Source organism: Mixophyes fleayi, chromosome 1 (assembly GCF_038048845.1).
Source record: "Mixophyes fleayi isolate aMixFle1 chromosome 1, aMixFle1.hap1, whole genome shotgun sequence".
Lineage (NCBI taxonomy): Eukaryota > Metazoa > Chordata > Amphibia > Anura > Limnodynastidae > Mixophyes > Mixophyes fleayi.
The window spans coordinates 196,200,621-196,223,501 of NC_134402.1; the positions used below are offsets into that span (position 1 = coordinate 196,200,621).

At 43.9% G+C, this 22,881-nt stretch overlaps 1 protein-coding gene across 1 annotated transcript in view; it reads right to left on the bottom strand.

Moving 5' to 3' along the window:
* Window positions 1-3,533: 3,533 nt before the first annotated feature.
* LOC142143071 (olfactory receptor 5AP2-like) overlaps window positions 3,534-22,881 on the bottom strand; it is a 37,683-nt gene continuing 18,335 nt past the window's right edge. Inside the window, exon 2 of the mRNA XM_075200817.1 lies at window positions 3,534-4,517. Coding sequence (XP_075056918.1) covers window positions 3,534-4,517 — 984 coding nt within the window. The remainder of the gene's footprint in view (window positions 4,518-22,881) is intronic.

The window sequence follows — 22,881 nt, forward strand, 5'->3', positions numbered from 1 at the left end:
TACCTGATAACATACCTGCACCTGGACAAGTCTTCTCTCCATATCAGTGGTACAACTTGCTAGTCGCAGACCACTCTACGCTACCTGATAACATACCTGCACCTGGACAAGTCTTCTCTCCATATCAGTGGTACAACTTGCTAGCCGCAGACCACTATACGCTACCTTATAACATACCAGCACCCGAACAAGTCTTCTCTCCATATCAGTGGTACAACTTGCTAGTCGCAGACCACTATACGCTACCTGATAACATACCTGCACCTGGACAAGTCTTCTCTTCATATCAGTGGTACAACTTGCTAGTCGCAGACCACTCTACGCTACCTTATAACATACCTGCACCTGGAAAAGTCATCTCTCCATATCAGTGGTACAACTTGCTAGCCACAGACCACTTCACGCTACCTTATAACATACCTGCACCCGGACAAGTCTTCTCCCCATATCAGTGGTACAACTTGCTAGTCGCAGACCACTCTACGCTACCTTATAACATACCTGCACCCGGACAAGTCTTCTCCCCATATCAGTGGTACAACTTGCTAGTCGCAGACCACTCTACGCTACCTGATAACATACCTGCACCTGGACAAGTCTTCTCTCCATATCAGTGGTACAACTTGCTAGTCGCAGACCACTCTACGCTACCTGATAACATACCTGCACCTGGACAAGTCTTCTCTCCATATCAGTGGTACAACTTGCTAGTCGCAGACTACTCTACGCTACCTGATAACATACCTGCACCTGGACAAGTCTTCTCTCCATATCAGTGGTACAACTTGCTAGTCGCAGACCACTCTACGCTACCTGATAACATACCTGCACCTGGACAAGTCTTTTCTCCATATCAGTGGTACAACTTGCTAGCCGCAGACCACTCTACGCTACCTTATAACATACCAGCACCCGAACAAGTCTTCTCTCCATATCAGTGGTACAACTTGCTAGCCACAGACCACTTCACGCTACCTTATAACATACCTGCACCCGAACAAGTCTTCTCTTCATATTAGTGGTACAAATTGCTAGCCGCAGACCGCTCCACGCTATGTAGTATTATACCAGCATACCTGTGTGCTAATGCACTTTGAAACTTTCTCCTCCTTTTATTACTGCTCATCAGTCTACCGTGTTACCATTGTTTCCATTGTTCAGAGACTCTGCATTTATATCATTGACATTCCCTTACTTATTCAGTTGTACAGTTCCGTATATTCACCACACTTCCCAGAGGGCCGCGACCTGCACAGTGGCAGCCGCTAAAACCATACTCCCTTGCGGGAGTTCCTGGAGAAGACCAGCCACTGTGTTAGACTCCACACCTCTGGTAAAGTGAAATTCCACCTGGTGAATTCTGGGTAAAACTCCTAGTGCCCGTGACACCGTACCTTCTCCGTCTCCACCTCTGGATCTATCCCCCCCCTCCTCCCTTCCAGTAGGGGTCCCCCAAGGCTCTGTTCTCGGACCCCTACTGTTATCTCTTTACACCTCTTCCCTGGGTGAACTCATCAGCTCCTTTGGTCTCAAGTACCACCTTTATGCGGATGACACCCAACTCTACCTTTCCTCTCCCGATCTCTCACCCCCCCTCCTCTCCAGGGTCTCCGCCTGCCTCTCTGCCATCTCCTCCTGGATGTGCTCTAGATTCCTCAAACTTAATCTCGCTAAAACCGAACTTATTGTCTTTCTCCCCGCTCATTCCTCCTCCCCTTCCGACCTTTCTATCACCGTTCTCAACTCGGCGTCACCCTTGACTCCTCTCTCTCTTTTGCCCCTCATATTCTCTCTCTCGCTAAATCCTGCCACTTCCAGCTGCGCAACATTGCACGCATTCGGCCCTTCCTCTCCCAAGATGCCACTAAAGCTCTTGTCCACTCTCTTATTATCTCCCGCTTGGACTACTGTAACCTCCTCCTTACTGGCCTCCCCCGCTCTCATCTCGCTCCCCTTCGCTCCGTACTCAATGCTGCCGCTCGGTTCATTTTCCTTTCTCGCCGCTCCTCTTCTGTCTCCCCCCTCTACCAATCCCTCCACTGGCTCCCCATCCCTTACAGAATCGTGTTCAAGCTCCTCATTCTTACTTTCAAGGCCCTCTCCAACTCCACTGCTCCGTACATCTCCAACCTCCAACCATCTCCATTCACGCTCCATCCCGCCCTTTGCGCTCGGCTAACGACCTCCGCCCCTCTTACCCCCTGGTTACCTCCTTCCATGCTCGCATCTAAGACTTCTCCTGCGCTGCCCCCCTCCACTGGAACCAGCTCCCCCACTCCATCAGAACTTCCCCCAACCTGTCCAGCTTCAAACGGGCCTTAAAACCCCACCTCTTCCTTAAAGCCCTCCAGTCCCCCACCTAATTGACTTCCTCCCAGTCTCCCCCTACCCCCCTCCCACTCCTGCCCTCCCTCTTGTCCCCCTCTTACCTCCCTCCTTTTCATTCTCCTCTTCCTCCCTCTCCGTCTCTGCCTCTGTTCTCCCCATTCCCTCCTCCTACCTTTGCGTCTCTGTCCATCCTACCCTCCCCTTAGATTGTACCCTCCTTTGAGCAGGGCCTCCTCTCCTTCTTTTCTCCACCACCTTAACTCTGCTCTTCAGCTCCTTGTCTCTTCCACGAGGTCCTCCTGCCCTTCTTCCCCTCTCTCTACCCCGCTTGGGGCTCTCACTTCTCATCTAGCTGTACATTGAGCTTCGGAGTTACTGTGCTTTTTGTTAACTGTACCGTGCTGTCTCATTCTGTATCGTGTTTATGTCTGTCCCTGTACGATGCTACGGATAGCTAGTGGCGCCCTATAAATAAAAAAAAAAAAAAAAAAAATAATAATAATAATGTAGGCAGCATGTCAAATGGTAAGTAAGATGTCTGGCATACAGATGAACAGAATTAAAAGTTCAGATATAACAGGAGCTGGATAGAATTCTGAGGGAACAATCGAGCAAATAAAAGCAGGGATGTGTCTCTTTTACAGACTCAAGACAGAAGCTCTCCTGACAGGACCGAATACTGAAAAGAATCATGCAAGAAGCATCATGTGAATCCTGTGAATTTCATCTTATGAATAAAAATGGTACACCTTAAAACCTTAATTTCAACATTGCATTAATGGTATAGAAGATTAGTGGTAGAGGTGGTACCCCGGGGATACCAAAATGATAGTTATATGGTTAATTTCAGTGGACAAAGTGAAGAAATAAAGAGACGTGCTTTATAATTTATTTGATAAGGTTAATTTCCTCTTATGTATAAATGTTTTAAAATGTACAAGAAGAAATCTAAAAAGAATATTTGTAATAACTACATGTTCAAATATGATATACATGTATGATTGTCACAAAAATGCAACTTCACTTCTTGTGTTCCACCCTCCCCATTCTTCCCCACTCGCCTCTTCCATCAGTCCTACAAGTAATTTTTGTTTTTGTTTACTTCTTTTCTATTGACTCAATAGTAGTTATGTAACTTGTTATATGTAAATTTCTCAATTCTGTATGTGCCAAAAACTTAAAGAATATTTATAAAAAATAAAATTTTAAAATTTGTGCATGATGTAAAAAACAGTCTTTCTGAGAGAATTCTTTACCTCACGATTCCTGAGGCTATATATTAAAGGGTTAAGAAATGGGATGATTACAGTGTAAAACACAGCAATAACTTTGTCTTGTTCTGGGCTGTAGGTAGATGAAGGTCTCAAGTACATGAAAATGATAGTTCCATAAAATAAAGTTACAACAGTGAGGTGAGATGCACAAGTTGAAAACGTCTTTTTACGTCCTTTATGGGAACGGATTTGCAGAACAGCTGAAATTATGTACAGGTAAGATACCAAGATTACAAAGAGAGAAGAGAGCTCAATGAAACCTACAAAGGAAAAGAGTACTATTTGATTTAGCCTAGTGTCACCACAAGAAATCTCAATTAGTGCTATCACATCACAGTAAAAATGGTGAATGTGCTGTTGAATTTCACAGAAATCCAGGTAGAAGAATGAGAAGCCAGTCTGAACAAAGCCATTAAGAAAGCCACCAATATAGGAGAGTAGAAGTAGGATTATGAGTGTCTGCCTATTTATTACTTGCAGATATATCAGTGGGTGGCAAATTGCCATATATCTATCATAGGACATGGCTGCCAGAAGAAAACATTCACTTCCTCCAAATCCAGCATAGGAAAGCATCTGCAGGCCACATCCAGCTACTGAGATTGATTTTTTATCGGACATAAAATCCATTAGCATCCTAATTGTGACAGATGAAGAATAGCAGATGTCAATGAATGATAACTGACGCAAGAAAATGTACATAGGAGTCGAAAGTTGTGCATTCCAACTGATTAGTGCTATAAGTGCAGAGTTCTGAACCAGTGTCAATGTGTAAATGATGAAGAACAGAACAAACAAAATAAATTTAAAGTCAGAGCTTTCTGTTAACCCAGCAAGTATGAACTCTGTGACAACAGTTTTGTTCTCACAGCCCATTATTGTCAGAAGATTCAGGAAAGAATAATCATCGTAATACTTTTTTTACTGTCAGAGAAATCACAAATTACTAAAAGAAATCCATCTTAATAGAAAAATTGTCCAAATATTTAACAATTCAATATTTTCTTGCCTAGAAAAGAGGATAGAACATCCGTAAAAATATTTCTGTAGATATTATAATGTGGCAAATGTAACAAGTGAGGATAGCCATATTTTTTTCTGTTAGGTCAGAACTAGGAAAGGAATAATATATAAATGCTTAGTGGCGTCTGTCTGTGTGTGTGTGAAAAAAAAAAACCAAGTTGCAGCGCCACCTGCTGGGCAGAGTTATACACTGACAAATTCTTAGTGTGTGTGGGGAAAAAAATTCAAAAAGGGCTGAAATTTGGTAGGGCTCAAACTCATTTTCGTGAGGTAATTTTACCTCATGAACACACATGTGTAGAGGCGTGCGTTAGTATGTGTGTGTGTGTGTGTGTGGAAAAAACTATTTTCTCAGAAAGGGCTCATCCAATTGACCTGAAATTTGGTATACTGACAATATTTGACAAAAAAATTAGAATAGTCAAGTCAGTAAACTTCTATCATCCCCCCTTCCCCCATGGGAGGGGTAGTAAAGGCTTAATTTACGAGTTGAGGGGTCAAACTCATTTTTGGGAGGTAATTTTACCTCATAAACACACATTAAAAAGGCCGCTTGCGTCGGGAAGTAACGCTCTTCCACTGAGGAGGCCTGGGCTAGGTCCAAATGCATGACAAGAACCTTTTTAAGACCTTAAGTAGCTTGATTAGACTAGAATGCATGAGTATCATGCACGGGTTAACTTGTGTACAATATGCACTAAACATGAAGTGGTAGAATAAACCTTGGAACAGTCCTTTAGGAAGGTTGCTCTTTTAATTACAATATTAATCTATGAATTTGAGTAGCTTAATTAAAGATTACCACACTATGGGGTATATTTACTAAACTGCGGGCTTGAAAAAGTATAGATGTTGCCTATAGTAACCATTCAGATTCTAGCTATCATTTTGTAGAATGTACTAAATAAGTAATAACTAAAATCTGATTAGTTGTTATAGGCAACACCTCCACTTTTCAAACTCGCAGTTTAGTAACTATACCCCTATATTTTCTTTGCTTCTCTTGTTCTTCTTTTCTTTACCGCACCACAGCTGAAGACCATGTTCTTTGATGACTTTGTTGACAAATCCTCAGTTGAAGACAGTACCACTGAAGGTGAGAAAATAGTGATTTTAAAGTGACGACCCCATCTTTGAGTCATTAGTATTTTACTGCTTACAAATGGGTCTACTCAGTGATACATTTATAGTGTCACATGCTGCCCCATATTTAAAGATGCAGCACTACAGTACAATATAATGCACTGGTGTCTGTATACCATTTTGAAAGATCAGGGTCTCTACATAATAAGATCACAGGCCATAAGCTCAAACTTCATCATTACTGCATAAAAAAAAATCAGCTTAGCACAGTGAGGATACTGGGGTAATGTTTAGCTCTTCTGCTCTGCCAGCTCACTGGTTTGTCTAAAAGTAATCTTATGTTTCATCCTGGCAACCCCGTTACCTCTTAATGGGTGAAAAATCACCTAGGCAATTAATGGGCAAAGTAAAGGGACTTTTTTGCCAAACACAACACACAGGAATGTCGCATTCTACCTGAACAAATACCTCTGGCTGCACCAAACCTAATATACAAAAAATGAAAACATTCATCAAATAGCATAGCTGCCGTTTTTGTGCATATCGACCGCAAAATTAATCTGCACATGCCCAGAACTGGACTATACTCAGCTAAACGCTGAAAAGTTCAATTTGTACGCAAAGGACACTTACTGCAGCTTACAATTTCAGGGACTGGGAAGGAAATTTCTACCATAGTCAACATGCCAAACTCAAGCGCACAAAGCCATGTCCGATTCAAGCTTTGGGAATCTCAAAGTTATTTATTTTTCTGCCGTATCTCTTGCTCCAGCTAAGGGCTAATCTAACTTCTGAATACTAGTGATGACAGTCTCTTATGCATGCTATAACATGGGTTTGCAATTAGAAGCAACTGTTAAAATATATTTCATGTTCAGTATACACTAATATTATCCTGATAAACGTATTTCATGGGAAAAAAATATATTTTTTGTCTTAAACTGTTTTGTCATTAAGGCTTATATTATTTACAAGTGGCACTAATTGAACAAGTGATTTTTTTTCTGTGCCTTTTTTTGCGAATGTATATTCCACATATGTATTGGACGTATCCTGCAGTGTGTTGTGTAGTAGAGCAGAGTAGACCTACACCCGAATTCATCAGCACACATATCTTCAGGTCCATTCCTTGTTGAATTCGGGAGTACGCAGAGCCAATTTACGTGCATTTTAAAACAAACGCACGTTGCAGACATTATGCGTGCTTCGATGAAACAGGCCCCAATTGTCTAGAATTGTCTAAGTTATTGTGTGCAAATCAAGGCCAGCATTAGAGCCTGAATATTTTTTCAGAAATGTTAAAATTACATACTACCGTCACATATAAAACGTTTTTTTCATTCTGTAATAATATATTCAACTTAACTAATATATGTAGTTAACCAATGTAGCCCCTCATGTTGTACTCCTTGAAGCACAATACTTAATTATATATCTACATTCATGAGTTCATTTATTTCACTTATCTCTTTTTTAATCTGCATAGGTATATAAATTTAGAGATGTTCACTGACCACCCGTGTTTTGGTTTTAGTTTTGGATCTGTATTAAGTTTGTTATTTGATTTTGGTTTTGGTTTTAGCAAAACCACCCTCGCGTGTTTTGGTTTTGGTTTCGGATCATGTATTTTTTAGAAAAATTGCTAAAATATGCTAATTTTGCTCTTTCTTTGTTCCTACATTATTATTAACCTCAATAACACTAATTTCCAGTCATTTCCAGACAATTTTCACCACCACACAGGTCACAATATTATTTTCATACAATTTCGCACAAAGACTGCAGAGTGCTGGCTGGATGATAAGCAACAGAGCAATTACTCAAACACATGACAGTTCATAGTACATCTAGGAAACATTGCCACACAGCAGTGGCAGAAAAGAAAAGTGATGCAAATTGGAATTGTCCTTGGGATCTCCCACCTTCCCATGTGTTATAAAGCTTTAACAAACTCACACAGAAACAGAAACAGGAGGGGTAGCAGGTACAGTTTAAGAAAGCAAACACATCAGCAACAAGGAGTGCCACTTTTGTGGCTGAATTGCTTGGTTTGTTTGGGCCCCCCACAAAACAAGCTAACAATGGGCTTAAGGCAGCTAAGCTAATAGTGCTCTCAATGAACTCTACAGTGGCAAGATGTTGTCATCATCTTCAGCCTCATCCTCACCATCATCAGCGTGTACATCATCCTCACACAATATTAATTCATCCCCGCTGGAATCCTCCACTCCAGAAGTCTCCGTAACATAAATGTAAAAAAGCAAAAATGTAAAAAAAAAAGCTTTAACCTTTTTAAAGAAAAAAATACATCTTTAATAAAGGTAAAAGTTTACTGTAGAAAAAAATTTAAATTGCGAACATGCCATTATACCCAAAATATTATTAAGCATTCCAGCATTAGCTAGCTTTCTTCTCAGGTAGATCCCACCACCTGCAATCATTGTCATCATCATCACTCTCACCTTTACCCTCATTAGTGTGTACATCATCCTCATACAATACTAATTCATCCACTTTGGAATCCACCATTACAGAAGTCTCTGTACTTTGATATAAATGCCAGTAAAGGCCTTCCTCGTGAAATCTGCAGTTCATTTTGATGAACATCATCTTTTCCTCATTTTTAGGAAGCAACCTTCTTCGCTGATCGCCGACAAGGTTCCCAGCTGTGCTGAAAACTCTTTCCGAGTACACAATGGAGCATGGGTAGCTTAGTTATTGCAAAGCAAGTTTGTACATGGGTCTTAAAATTGCCTTTTTTTCCTCTCAGTATGTAAAGGGACTGTCTGACATGTCTATTTCTACACTGTCATTAAAATAATCCCCCACCATTCTTTGCTGGATGCTGATAGTAGGATCAGGTGAAGTTATGGCAGAAGTGCTACGCTTTTTAGGGACTTCTTTTAGACCAGACCAAATGTAAAAATGTTCTGCTGACTCATCTGAATCATCCCTGGATCTCTTATAAGTTTTTAGCTAGCAGCAATAGCCTGTGAATCTGAAGGAGAGGACATCGTCGTGTCACGTACCACTTCAGCTGTCAACTTGCTCGCCAGGGTCTCATTGCATCTCTTGTGATCTGGGAAAGTTAGAAAGAAAGAGAAGACATATCTCTTAAACCTAGGATCAAGTATAATCTGCAAAATGTAGTGATTCAGTTTCAAGATGTTGAGAACTCTTCGGAAGGAAATAAAGTTACTTGATGTACAAGTCCAAAGTACTTAGCGTTATTGCTTTGTTTCATCTCCTCCTTCAATTTCTCAAGCTGATTTTCCAATAGTCTAAATAAAGGAATCACTTTGATCAAGCTAGCAGTGTCTGAACTCACTTCACATGTGATTACTTCGAATCATTTCAGCTCCTTGCACAATACGGAAAGTATTCTCCACTGCACTGAACTAAAATACATTCCCCCTCCTTTCCCAATGTCATGGCTTGTGGAGTAAGCATGGATGGCTTTTCACTGTTCCTCCATCCTCAGAAGCATATAAAGTGTGGAATTCCACCTGTATGGTGTAGCTGCTGCAATTTCCTACACGCTGTTGCAGAATGCCAAAAATGTCCTGCGGCACTGACAGCATTTCCTGCACATCCCTGTCATTTTTCAAAAAGCTCTGTACCACCAAGTTGATTGTGTGAACAAAACAGGGAATGTGATGTAATTCACCCAGCTGTACTGCTGGTGAGTCCAAACGGGATAGGCCATGTATCAATGACATCCCTTAGTTTTTCTAACAGGTTGTCAACGGTATGCTGCAACAGCATGTAGGAGATTGCAGTAGCTGCAAGAAGAATAGAATTTCAGGGGGAATATACTTTAGTCCAGCCCAGTGGAGAATACTTTTCGTGTGTAACGACCTGTCTATAAGCTTGCTGCTTTGTATTGACAGCTCCTGCCTCCTTGACTTTTAAACTTTATTTGTGTTTCATTTTATGTGTCAGCAGCTGTACCTCTGATCACCAGAGGTGCTGCTATTGTGCCTGTTTCTTGTGCTTTAGGAGTTAACCCTGTTGAACTAATTATTCCTTTTACCTGGGTTTTCCCCTATGTATACTTGTCACTCCCAGCATACATTGCTGGTTATTGTTGTCTAATCATGTTGTTACTTGTTGTTCCTGCCTTCTGGTATGCTTCTGGTTACTTGCTGCTTGGGATCTCTCCATACCTCCTGCTTCCCTGCATCAGCTGTGTACCTGGTGTTTTCTGCAAGTTCATATTACCTCCGGCTTCCTGCATCAGCTTTGCACCTGGTATTTACTACAAACTCATGATTACCTGCTATTTGTACACTTCTGCAAATAAACATAGAGTGTTTTTCACCATATTCGTGGCTCCTAGCTGTATTCCTGTATTTAACCATGACACCATGTTGTGCAAGGTGCTGAGACCACTCTAATTAGTCGCCTGTGAAGTGAGTCAAGTGATTCTCCTATTTAGACTTTTGCAAAAGCAGCTACAGAAATTGAAGAAAGAGATCAAAACAAAGCAATTCCACTAACTATGTCAGACTTGTAGATCAAGTACTTTATTCCCTTCGCCAGGATAGGAGAGTTATCAACATCTTGAATCAGATCACTACATTTTGGCAACTGTACCTGATCATAGGTTTAAGAGCTATGTCTTCTCTTTCTTTCCATCTGACCCAGATCTCAAGAGGTGCAATGAGCTCCTGATGAGCAAGTTGACAGCTCAAGTGGTACATGACATAACGACATTTTAGTGTCTTTGGCAAGTGCTGCTAGGAAAAAACTTAGCTTTCCCAAGACACCTAGTAATGATGCAGATGAGTCAGCACAACATTTTGACATTTGTTTTGGTCTAAAAGAATTGCCCAAAAATCGTAACAGCTCTGTTGTAAAATGAACTACAAATTCCACGAGGAAGACCATTACCGGCAATTACATCAAAGTACAGACACTTCTGTAATGGTGGATTCCAGTGGGGATGAATTAGTATTGTGTGAAGATGATGTACACAGTGATGAGGGTGAGCATGATGACAGTGTAGATTGTAAGCTTGCGAGCAGGGCCTTCTCACCTCTTTGTCTGTTTTACCCAGTTTGTTTATTAGTTTACTATTTTTGTCCCCAATTGTAAAGTACTATGGAATATGTTGGCGCTATATAAATAAATGATGATGATGATGATTGCAGGTGGTGGGATCTAGCTGAGAGAAGGGAGCTAGCTGATGCAAGTATGCTTGTTAGTATTTTAGGTATAATGGCATGTTGGCAATCTTATGTGTTTCTACAGTAAATGTTCACCTTTATTAGAGAGGTGTTCTTTTCTTTCAAAAGGTAAAAGCTTTTTTTTTTACGTTTTTGTTTACCTGACTTAAAACCACTATGCATTCGAACATAGGTTTTAGCAGATAACATAGAGGGATTATGACTTCATGACAGGTGCCAGTAGTTGCTTTGTGCTCCTGATCTTCTGTGGACTGATGTGTATCCATATCGATGGCACAGTGCAATGTGACTGGAGACTGACAAGAACACTGCTACCCATGTTTCTGTGTCAGCAAAGGCACTGAGACTGGAGAGGGACAAGAACACTGCTAACCCTGTGTCTGTGTGACCAACGGTACTGAAACGGGAAAGTGACAAGAACAATGTGACTGGAGCCTGGAGAGAGACAAGAACACTGCTAACTCTGTTTCTGTGCTACCTACGGCACTGAGACTGAAAAGTGACAAGAGCAATGTGACTAAAGAGTGACAAAAACACTACCACCTCTCCTGTTTCTGTTTGAGCAATGGCACAGAGCAATGGCACTGGAGACTTATAAGAACACTACTACCCTTCCTGTATCTGTATGAGCAATGGCACAGAACAATGTCACTGTAGACTTATAAGAACACTGCCACCCCTACTGTTTCTGTTTGAACAATGGCACAGAGCAATGTCACTGGAGACTTACAAGAACACTGCCACCCCTCCTGTTTCTGTATGAGCAATGGCACAGACCAATGTTACTGGAGACTTATAAGAACACTGCCACCCCTCCTGTTTCTGTATGAGCAATGGCACAGAGCAATGTCACTGGAGACTTATAAGAACACTACCACCCCTGCTGTTTCTGTATGAGCAATGGCACAGAGCAATGTCTCTGGAGACTTAGAAGAACACTGCCACCTCTCCTGTTTCTGTCTGAGCAATGGCACAGTACAATGTCACTGGAGACTGCCAAGAACGCTGCTACCCTTTCCGTGTCTGTCTGTTAAATGGCGCCAGATCTCCGTGGAGCTCGGTACCTATAGAATCCAACAACACAACGATGACGTTTTGCCTTGTTTTCAGTTCAGAGAGCGTGTGAAAGTACTGAGCTGGCTTGGCTCAGTACTTGGATCTGTAATATAAGGTTGGGCTTGGTTTTCGGAAAACCGCGCTCGAACATCTCTATATAGTACATCTACTACTACTACTAAGGTGCCAAAGGTACATTTTGTCAATCAATTTTTTTACTGATCTATGAAGGACAGGGTCAGAGCTCACAGCCTTGTTGTGTCAAAGTGTAGGGGAAGAAAACACATCAACGCTGGTGTGCAGAGGGTTGGGTATAATAGGTATATAGCTAGGATAGAGTGAGAATGAGAGTTTCTCTTTGCACTCAATTTGTCACTGAGCATGCTAAGCCTTACAGAGGACAAGGGTTGGATTGATTCAACGCTTTTGTCACAGGCATCCCCCATTAAAGTGTTGTCTAGGACCAGCGAAGGTGGAAACCCAGCAGTCCAGTCCTGTATGGGACACAAAACCCACAGTGAGGTGCAGTTGTCCCAGACAAAGATAAACCTGAAATTACATGTCCCATTACAAGACTAAGCACGTACTTGCCTACTTTCACATGCTGAAATCCGGGAGATCCCGGACAGAGGCCATGACTTGAGGGCGTGAGTGGGCGGGGCACAGTGAATCAGGTCATTTTTGCAGAAAATTTTTATTTTGTTGCGGGGGGTGGGGTCAAAATGACGCGATCCACCGCGAATCGCGTTATTTTGGCTATCAACTTGTAGGATGTGGGAGACTTGGCTGCTCTCACGGTAGTCCGGGAGACCTTCCCAGATTTAAGGAGTCTCCCGGACATTCCGGCAGAGTTGGCAGGTTTGACTTAGCATCCCACATTGAGTGCAACCACCTTCATGGTCTGTAATAACAAGAACCACAACTCACACCAAAGTGAAACCCAGAAACAGGGTTGTCAAATACCGTTCTACAATCGGTGTTATAGTTCACATTAGCAATGATATCGATCAAATCTAGCTTACTTTCCCTGTGACAAACAGGGCAGGATTCTATCAATAATAGGATAGAGAATTAGCAAGGTAAGGTATCAATGTGGAAATACTGTTTGCCAAAGTGTCACACCCATCCACCAATCACAAAACAAACCCCACGTACAGATACAATTCCATACTAACAGATTCACCAGTGTAGCTTACACCTTAATGATTTGCAATAGATAAAACTTTTTATTCCCTAATCCCTCTCCCACCTCCCTCTACCTTATTCACTATACCCAACCAAACTCCTACCTCCATCAGATGCTGAATTGTTAATACTAATTTAGGACAAAGATTGGATCCATATTCAATTGATGGCAGCAGCAGTTGTAAGTTATAGAATGCAGTTAGGGTCATAGGTCATACAGCAGGGTCATATAGTTTTACAGCAGCAGGATGCTGATGTCATTAATCACCTGCCTCTGCACTAGAGGACCAATAGAGAGAGTGCGAGAGAGGAGACAGCAATCGGGAGACCGCTTGTCTCCAACAAGACCTTTATGAGGGCCTGTAATTTAATATAAATTGCCTTCCAATTTTTCCTTCCCAAATTTGTAACACTTCTGATGGGCACTATTAATATTTGGTAATGGCCATTGCATTACGTAATGCCCCTGCAGCTTTCAAACTTTTCTGAATGACATTTTTTAGGATTTAGTTGGAAAATCCATGGTGGTATATTTAGATAATATACATTTTTGCTTTCTGTTATTGGATACACACATTGGGCCTGAGTCATTAAGGAATGTATTGGGCTGTTTTGAGCGTATCCTCTGTAAAAGCGGTCTGCACATGCAGATGTTATAGAAGTAAACAAACGACTTACTACAGCCTACAATTTAGGGGAGTGAATGGGCGGTTTCATGTAGGCAGTGTACAGTAAGGGTGTGTTATGTCTCACTGGAGACAACTACCAACCGGTATTGGCACTGGCCTTCTCAGGGCTCTGAGTCTAACGGACCCCCCGGTCTTCTCCAGGAACCACTGAAAGGTGGGATGGTTTTAGCTGCTGTCTAGTAGAGAGGCAGAAAGAGGCAAACACGAGAGGAGTCAGGAACCGTAGCCGGGTCGGTAAACAGAAAATCAGCCAATGCGTGTTGCCAGGGGTTCAGCAGATGCAGGGTTAATCAGACAAGCTGGGTCTATACACAGAAGGTCAGTCAGTGCGTGTTGCAGGTGTTCAGCAAATGCAGGGTTAACCAGACAAACCGGGTCGATACACAGAAGATCAGCCTGATTTCACAAGGAGAAGTGCACAGGGAAAGCACAGGGATCAGAAGCAGCCAGACGCTAATCACATTTGTTGCTCTGACACAGGAGAGTGACAGAGTGAAGCCTAAATAACGAGGAAGTTTGAAATCCCCGCCTCTCAGGTCACGGAAGTATAGTGCCGGAGCGATCTCCGCGATCAGACGGAACTTACAGTACCCCCTTCCCTCAGGGGTGGCCTCCAAACGCCCTATAGGGTTTCGAAGGAAATTTAGTGTGAAAATTCCTTAAAAGTCTAGGTGCATGAAGGTCCCTAGCGAGAATCCAAGAGCGCTCCTCAGGTGAAATGCGGGAGTTAAGAATCTCTTTGATTTCAAATTTTTGATTCTGTGTGGAAAGGGCAATGGGAGGTCTCCTAGTAGAGGAAACTTGTTAATGACAAGAGGTTTCAGAAGGGAAACATGAAACACATCTGGAATCTTCAAGGTAGAAGGAAGAATCTAAAAGCCACCGGGTTGATGAATTCCGAAAAGGTCCAATGAAGCGAGGTGCAAATTTCCTAGAAGGTACCAGCAAACTGAGGTTCCGGGTAGACAACCAAACCTTGTTACCGGGGTGTAGGTTTTCTCCTATCTACCACTCCTACAGAAATGCTCTGGACACTGCTAAACAAACCTACTTCCAATCTCTCATCTATGCTCAGGCTTCTAATCCCAAACGCCTCTTTAACACATTTAACTCTCTTCTGAATCCTCCTGCTCCAATTCCTCCAACTAACATCAGTGCACAGGATCTTGCTTCCTATTTCAAGGACAAAATTGATAAGATCAGGCTTGAATTGGTATCATCTCCCTTGACAAGCAATCGGCTCAATTGCTTTGTAGCACCCTCTGACACTATCTCTTCATTAGATCCCACAAATAAAGAGGAAGTTTCTACTCTCTTCTCATCTTCCTACTCTACCTCCTGTCCTCTGGATCCCATTCCCTCACAAATTGGTATGTCCCTGTCTCCTGTTCTCATTCCCGCTCTAACTAAAATCTGTAATCTATCTCTTTCTACTGGTATTTTTCCATCACTATTCAAGCATGCAGTGATTACTCCCATTTTAAAAAAACAGAATTCTGACGCTAACTCTCTCGTAAATTACTGCCCCATCTCCCAGCTCCCATGCCCCTCCCAGCTTCTCGAGAGAATTGCCTACACTCGCCTCACACACTTTATTACAGCAAACAACCTATTGGATCCTCTTCAGTCAGGATTTCGCTCTCAACACTCCACAGAGACTGCGCTGACCAAAGTTGTCAATGATTTGATCACAGCAAAAAATAATAACCAAGACTCTCTTCTAATTCTCCTGGATCTCTCTGCTGCATTTAACACTGTTGACCACTCTCTCCTCATACAAACGCTACAATCCCTAGGTCTTGAAGGCACTGTCCTATCCTGGTTCTCATCCTATCTATCTAATCGCTCTTTCAGTGTTAATTTCTCTGGATCCACCTCTGCTCCGCTTCCTTTATCAATTGGAGTACCACAAAGCTCAGTCCTAGGTCCTCTGCTATTCTCTATCTACACCACTTCTCTTGGAAAACTAATAAGCTCCTTTGGATTTCAGTATCATCTCTATGCGGATGATACACAAATTTATCTATCCTCTCCTGATCTTTCACCATCTGTGTTGTCTCGCGTTACTGACTGTCTTTCTGCCATTTCATCTTGGATGTCTTCTCGCCAACTCAAACTCAATCTCTCAAAAACTGAATTAATAATATTCCCACCCAAAAACGGAAGCTTCCTGCCTGATATTTCTATTTCTGTTGATAACATGCCCATAAATCCCACCCTACAAGCTCGTTGCCTAGGTGTAATCCTTGATTTACAACTGTCGTTTATTCCCCACATCAACTCTATATCTAAATCATGTTACATACACCTAAAGAACATTTACAGAATACGCACATATCTGACACAAGACACCGCAAAAACCTTAATTCATGCACTCATCATCTCCCGCATCGACTATTGCAATTCCCTCCTTACTGGCCTTCCCAAAGTCAGACTTGAACCCCTACAATCTATTTTGCACGCAGCGGCTAGATTGATTTTCCTTCCAACCGTTATTTCTCTGCTGAGCCACTCTGTCAGTCTCTACATTGGCTGCCTGTATTTCAACGAATCCAATATAAAATTCTTCTACTAACATACAAGGCCATCAACAAAATTGCACCGACATACATTTCCTCACTTGTCTCGAAATATCTCTCTACTCGACACCTCCGTTCTGCACAAGATCTACGTTTCTCCTCCACTCTCATCACATCCTCCCATTCTCGGTTACAGGATTTTTTCCAGGCTGCACCCACTTTGTGGAATTCCCTCCCACGCACAGTAAGACTTTCCTCTAGTCTTGAAACCTTCAAGCGTTCACTGAAAACCTACCTCTTCAGACAAGGTTATGATATTCCTCAACCATCATCTTAATTTCTCTAGATTACCCTATTACCATCCTCTACACTGCTAACGCAAGACAACAACCCTCTGACCAACATTGCCACACACACAGCCCACGCAATATTTTTACCTTTGCAGTCTAGCAGGTCCATTGTGCAATATGATGTAGCACATGCCCTTGTGTTTCTAACTCCCATTGTCCCATTGATTGTAAGCTTTCGAGCAGGGTTCTCTTACCTCTCTGTATGTATTACCCAGTATTGTCTTATCAATGTTTGTTCCCAATTGTAAAGCGCTATGGAATTTGCTGGCGCTATATAAATAAATGTTGATGATGATGAAAAGATTTTTTGCTAGTAGCCAAAGTTTGGGACAACCTACATTTGACTGAGTCCCACCTAGAGGAGTAATCTTGAAGGAGGGAGTCAACGGCTGCAATTCCGGAGGGTGGAAGATCATGAAAAGGAGGTATTTTGGGATGGAATCCTTGGAGAGCAAAGAAAGGGGACATACCCATGGACTCATGAGAGTGATTATTATGGGCAAACTCTGCCCAAGGCAACAAATTAACCCAGTCATCCTGTTTCAGAGATGTAGTACCTAAGGAACTTTTCAAGCTCTTGGTTGGTTCTTTCGGTGAGGCCATTGGAATGGGGATGATATGCAGAGGCAAAGTTCAGTTTGATCCCACAGACTCGAGAAAATGCCCTCCAAAATTTTGCCACAAATTGGGTTTCACGATCGGAAACAATTACATCAGGACAACCATGAAGACGGAGGACCTCTCTTACAAATATTCATGCTAAGACAGGAGCAGAAGGTAGGCCCTTCAAGGGCACAAAATGAGCAGCCCGAGAGAGACAGTCAGTGACCACCCAAACTACAGAGAATCCTTTAGAGGAGGGGAGATCGGTAATAAAATCCATGGAAATATGACTCCAAGGACGATCCGGAATAGAAACCGGATGTAATAACCCATAAGGAGCATGTCGAGGAACTTCATTCTGTGCACAGGTGGGATATGCTGCCACGAACTCTTGCATATCCGACCGTATAAACGGCCACCAGTAGTTGCGTGACACAAATTCCTTGGTCTTCTGGATACCTGCATGACCAGCAAATTGGGAAGCATGGGCCCATTTGAGAAGCTTAGAACTTAAGTGGGGAGGGACCAAGGTCTTCCCCCAGGGAACAAGGTGAGTTGGGGTGGTAGCCACGATACATTTCGGATCCAGAACAAGTCTTGGAGAATCTTCCACAGCATCGGTAGAGTCGAAAGAATGGGACAGAGCATCAGCTTTTTTGATCTTGGAACCTGGCCTGAACATGATGATCATGTTGAAGCGAGAGAAAAACAATGACCACCTGGCCTGACGGGGATTGAGACAAGATGCTGCTGGAAGGTAAAGGAGATTCTTGGGATCCATGTATATGGTTATGGGAAACATAGCTCCCTCCAAGTGATGCCTCCACTCCTCCAGAGCCTACTTAATGTTAGGAACCCCTCCAACCAGTACAACAAAACCCGGAGTCTGCTCCGAAAGTCTGGTGTTCACTGTTGCCCCTAGTGGTGGGGACAGACTTGGCTGCAGACAAACAGAGGGTGGTGAGATGTGTACCGGCTGGGGAGAACCCAGGAAGGCGGAGTGAGGTCCAGGTGAGGGTCGAGGGCCGGCAGCAGACAGCATATCCATAGGTCAGAGGTCACAGGCAAAACAGCAGCATAAGAGTCCAGGCAATAGATCAAGGGGCACAGGCAATCAATCGTAGTCAGATATCCAGGCAAGGGTCGGCAACAATAATCAGGTACAAAAGGCAAGCAGGTAGCACAGAGAGCAGGCTAGTATGCACTGAAGCAGGAACTATAACTGGCAGGGAGGGTTTGCCCCTTCCTGCCTTATATATATGATATGGCCCAATAGAATTGACCAGTGTATAAGAGGGAAGGGCAGCCCAGCTGTGCACTAACTAACTGTATTGCGCACGCGGCCGGCTGCACTAGATGCCGGGACGCGGCGCTGGAGCAGAGAGCGTCCCGACCATTGCCTTGACTCAGTGGAAGTGACGTCCCGGTCGTCATGACGACGGATGGGACACCGGGGCACAGACAGAAGTGAGTCGCGGCGGTGCCTCAAGCTGCCACGGCTCGTGACAGTTCCCCCCTTGAGGAGGGGTCAAGGAGCCCTGACAACCTGGTTTTCCTGGGAATTTTTTAAAGAATTCAATAAGTAGCTTGTCAGAATGTAAATTCCTTTGTGGTACCCAGGAACGTTCCTCGGGACCATAGCCCTTCCAATGGATGAGGTAGTGAACCTGACCCTGAACCTTTTTTGAATCAAGAATCTTCTCGACAACAAATTCTTGATGTCCATCCACCGAGACTGGTTGAGGCCTAGAGGACTGTCGAGGTCTGCATCTCTGGGAAGACCGGGCAGGTTTCAGCAAGGAACAGTGGAACGTACTGGGAACTTTTAGAGATTCAGGGAGCTTTAGTCTTCAAATCACTGAAATCAAATACACACCGCATCAATACACCCACCAAGAAATTCTACCGAACCAACACACACAGATCTCCCCTCATTAAGTATCCACCAAGGTATGCAGATACTAATAGGGTTTATAAACCATTAGACGATCGCAATTTATGATCCATTAAAGGCTCTACCACAGTACCTCCTAAGACAGACAAGTTCAACCATGATAAGATTGCGAAAGAGGGATTCAAGAGAGGCATAAAGGAAGCACGCCATCTACTTTCCCAAGACCAGTCCACACTATTGGACAAACTTAAACACATTGATCCACACCAGGGCAACATCAAATCGGAAGAACCTGATGCAGATGAGCTTATAGAACATTTTTTAGAACTAGCCCAAGGCACCACTCAAACACCCTTGAGCCCAACGAGCATCAGGAAAAGAAAAGAAAGATCCCCATCCCAAGAGGAAAACGGGGAGGAGCGAAGAGCCATAGAGAGCCACTTCAGATACGTATCAGATTGTAGGCCCCTCGTAGGTCAATTTTGGAGTAAATTTTAGCTCTCTTTAGTTGATTGAAGATGGCTGAGATAAGTGGCAAAGGATAAGTATTTTTAATGGTTATTTTATTTAACCCTCTGTAATCAATACAAGGCCTAAGCCCACCATCTTTTTTAGCCACAAAGAAGAAGCCTGCTCCGGCGGGAGACTTGGAAGGCCGTATGAAGCCTTTTTGCAGGTTCTCCTTTACATATGATTCCATGGCTTCCGTCTCTGGAATAGATAATTCATATAATCTTCCCTTGGGTAACCTAGAACCAGGGACAAGGTCAATAGCACAATCGTACCCCCGGTGTGGAGGAAGAACCTCTGCTTCTTTTTTAGAGAAAACGTCAGAAAATTCATGGTAATGAAAAGGCAACCGTTCAGGGCAGATCTGAGTAATTCTGAGTGGTAGAGACAAGCATGAGGAAGAACATCGAGGACCCCATTTGAAGAGTTCACCCTTGGTCCAGTCGATACAAGGATTGTGAAGAACAAGCCAGGGGTGGCCCAGAATTAAAGGAACCGAAGGACAATTAATTAGATACAGAGAGATGGTCTCGGAGTGAAGGGCACCCAACTTTAACTGCAGAGAAGGTGAACGATGATGAATTTCACCCTTATCTAGACGATTTCCATCCAATCCGAAAACAGTGATGATGGATTCCAAAGGAACGGCTGCGAAACCCAAGGACCGGGCGAGGGCCAAGTCCAAAAAGTTTCCGGCAGCTCCACTGTCCAGAAAGGCTGGGACGGAAATATCTCGTCCGTTAAAGGTGAGCTGAGCGGGTACAAGCAAAGATTTTTTTGGAGAGATGACTTGTAGGCCTAAGTGGACACTCTCCATGTTCACTTGGCCCGGTCTTTTCCTGGTTTAACGGGGCAGGAATGGAGCAGATGACCCTTTTCTCCACAGTACAGGAAGAGACCCGAAGTACGCCTCCGTGTTCGTTCCTCAGATGATAGTCGATATGCTCCCAGTTGCATAGTTTCGACTTGGTCAATAGGAGCAGTTTGCTGAAGCATAGGAGAAAAGGTGGAAGAACTTTACTTTTCAGCCTTCCTTTCTCTGTATCTCCTGTCGATTCGGATAGCTAGCTGCATAAGTTCTTCGAGGGATCCCGCAGTAGGGTACTGGACCAGGGAGTCCTTTATTTGCTCAGAGAGGCCCAGACGGAATTGACAACGAAGAGCTGGGTCATTCCATGCACAGTCTGAAGACCAACGCCTGAAATTGGAACAATATTCCTCAGCGGAACGTTGCCCTTGTGATAAAGATCGAAGCTGTGCTTCGGCAGAAGCCACCTGGTCCAGGTCATCGTAAATTAACCCAAGTGCTTCAAAGAAAGCGTCCACAGACTGCAACTGAGGACTAATGGAATCTAGGCTGAATGCCCAGGATTGCAGATCCCCTTGTAGGAGAGAGATAATTATCCCCACCCTCTGCTGTGGAGATCCAGACGAGAGTGGTCTCAAATTGAAATAGAGCTTGCAGCTGTCACGGAAGTTACGGAAGAGCCTGCGATCTCCCGAAAAGCGGTCAGGTAAATGCATCTTGGGTTCCACCACCGCGGACTGAGCAGCTTGTGAGGCTCTAGACGCTTGTTCTTGGGCAGCCTGCCACTGGGACAGCTCCTGGACCATCTGGGACAAGGTCTGGATTTGTCCTGCCAGCACTTGTGCCGGACTTGGTTCCATAGGACCGAATGATACAATTCACTCACTCCAGTATAAATTTTTTATTTTTTTTGGGCCGGCTATAATGTTAGGAACCCCAACAGCCAGCAACACAAAACCCAGAGTCTACTCAGAAGTCTGGTTTTCACTGGAGCCCCTAGTGGTGGGGACAGACTTGGCCGCAGACAGCTGAGGGTCAGGAATTGTGCGCTGACTGGGGAGAACCCAGCGATAGAGGAAAGGAGCAATAGCAGAGTGAGGTCCAAGCAAGGGTCGAGGCCGGCAGCAGACAGAATATCCAGTACACAAACCGGGGTCAGGGGTTACAGGCAAATCAGCAGTGTAGGAGTCCAGGCAAAAAGGTCAATGGGCACAGGCAGTCAAACGAAGTCAGGAATGAGGCAGAAGGTCGGCAACAAGTAATCAATCCAATGGTAACAGAAACCAGGAACACAGCAGGCTAGTCAGCAGCAAAGCAGTAACTAGAACCAGCAGGGGAGGATTGTCCCTCCCTGCCGTAAATACTAGCACTGACCAATAGAAATGCCTGAGGCACAAGAAGGTTAATGGGCCAGCTGGTTACTCTCTAATTTGCGCACGCGCCCGGCTGCCCTGGATGCCGGGACGCAGCGCTACACATTAGGAGCGTCCCGGCCGTTGCCTCGGGGTAAGGCGGAAGTGGTGTCCCGGTCGTCATGACGACGGCCGGGACACCAGGAAACAGAGGGGAGCGAGTCGCGGCTGTGCCCAGAGCCGCCGCGGCTCGTAACACTTACAAGCTAGCAGAAAACTTCCTTCTTTAACCTATGAAGGATATGCCCTCCAAATCTTTCAGGACCTCTCTCCCACCACTTTAACTTGGAGACGAGAACTCCAGCCTGTTGCTTCAGTCCTTAGGGAGAATAATATCAGATACCGCTGGAGGTTTCCCTTTCACCTTTATCTTTGGCACCAGAACCAACAATTGTCAGGTAAAAGCTTAGGTGAAGCATGTGACCTTCTCCGCAAGATTGACCTGAACCAACATACTTCGCCGGAGACCTCTCAGACTCTTGCTAATGTTGCGGGACCCTCCACACCGAGAGCTCAACGGCCTCCATGTATAGATTGGTCGACTGTTCCTCGCCATTCTAAACGGCAATCTACAGATCCCTGATCAGCTTGTCCCTGTTCCTGCTCCTTCAAAGTGCATCTGCATTCCCCTCTACGTGACTCAATGTGGTCCTTACAGCTGCCTGACATAGTTCTACAATTGTGTGTGGTATTCAAGAATGCCACATCTTCAGCTGTCTTTACCCTTCATCTCTTACTGTTCCGAGACTGTACTGCTTTCACCAGATATCGTATTGTCTTCTAATGACTGTTGTCCTGTTTTCTGCTGTTTCAAGAGGAGCTGTGTTGTTGCTCTTCACCTTTTACCCAAGGTGCACTCCCTGAGCTTTCTAGCTCATTCTCCTCTTATGGACCCAAAAAGTGGCCTCGATGCGACACTGACGATGAGCAGACTACAGCTCCTGTCTTTGCCACTGAT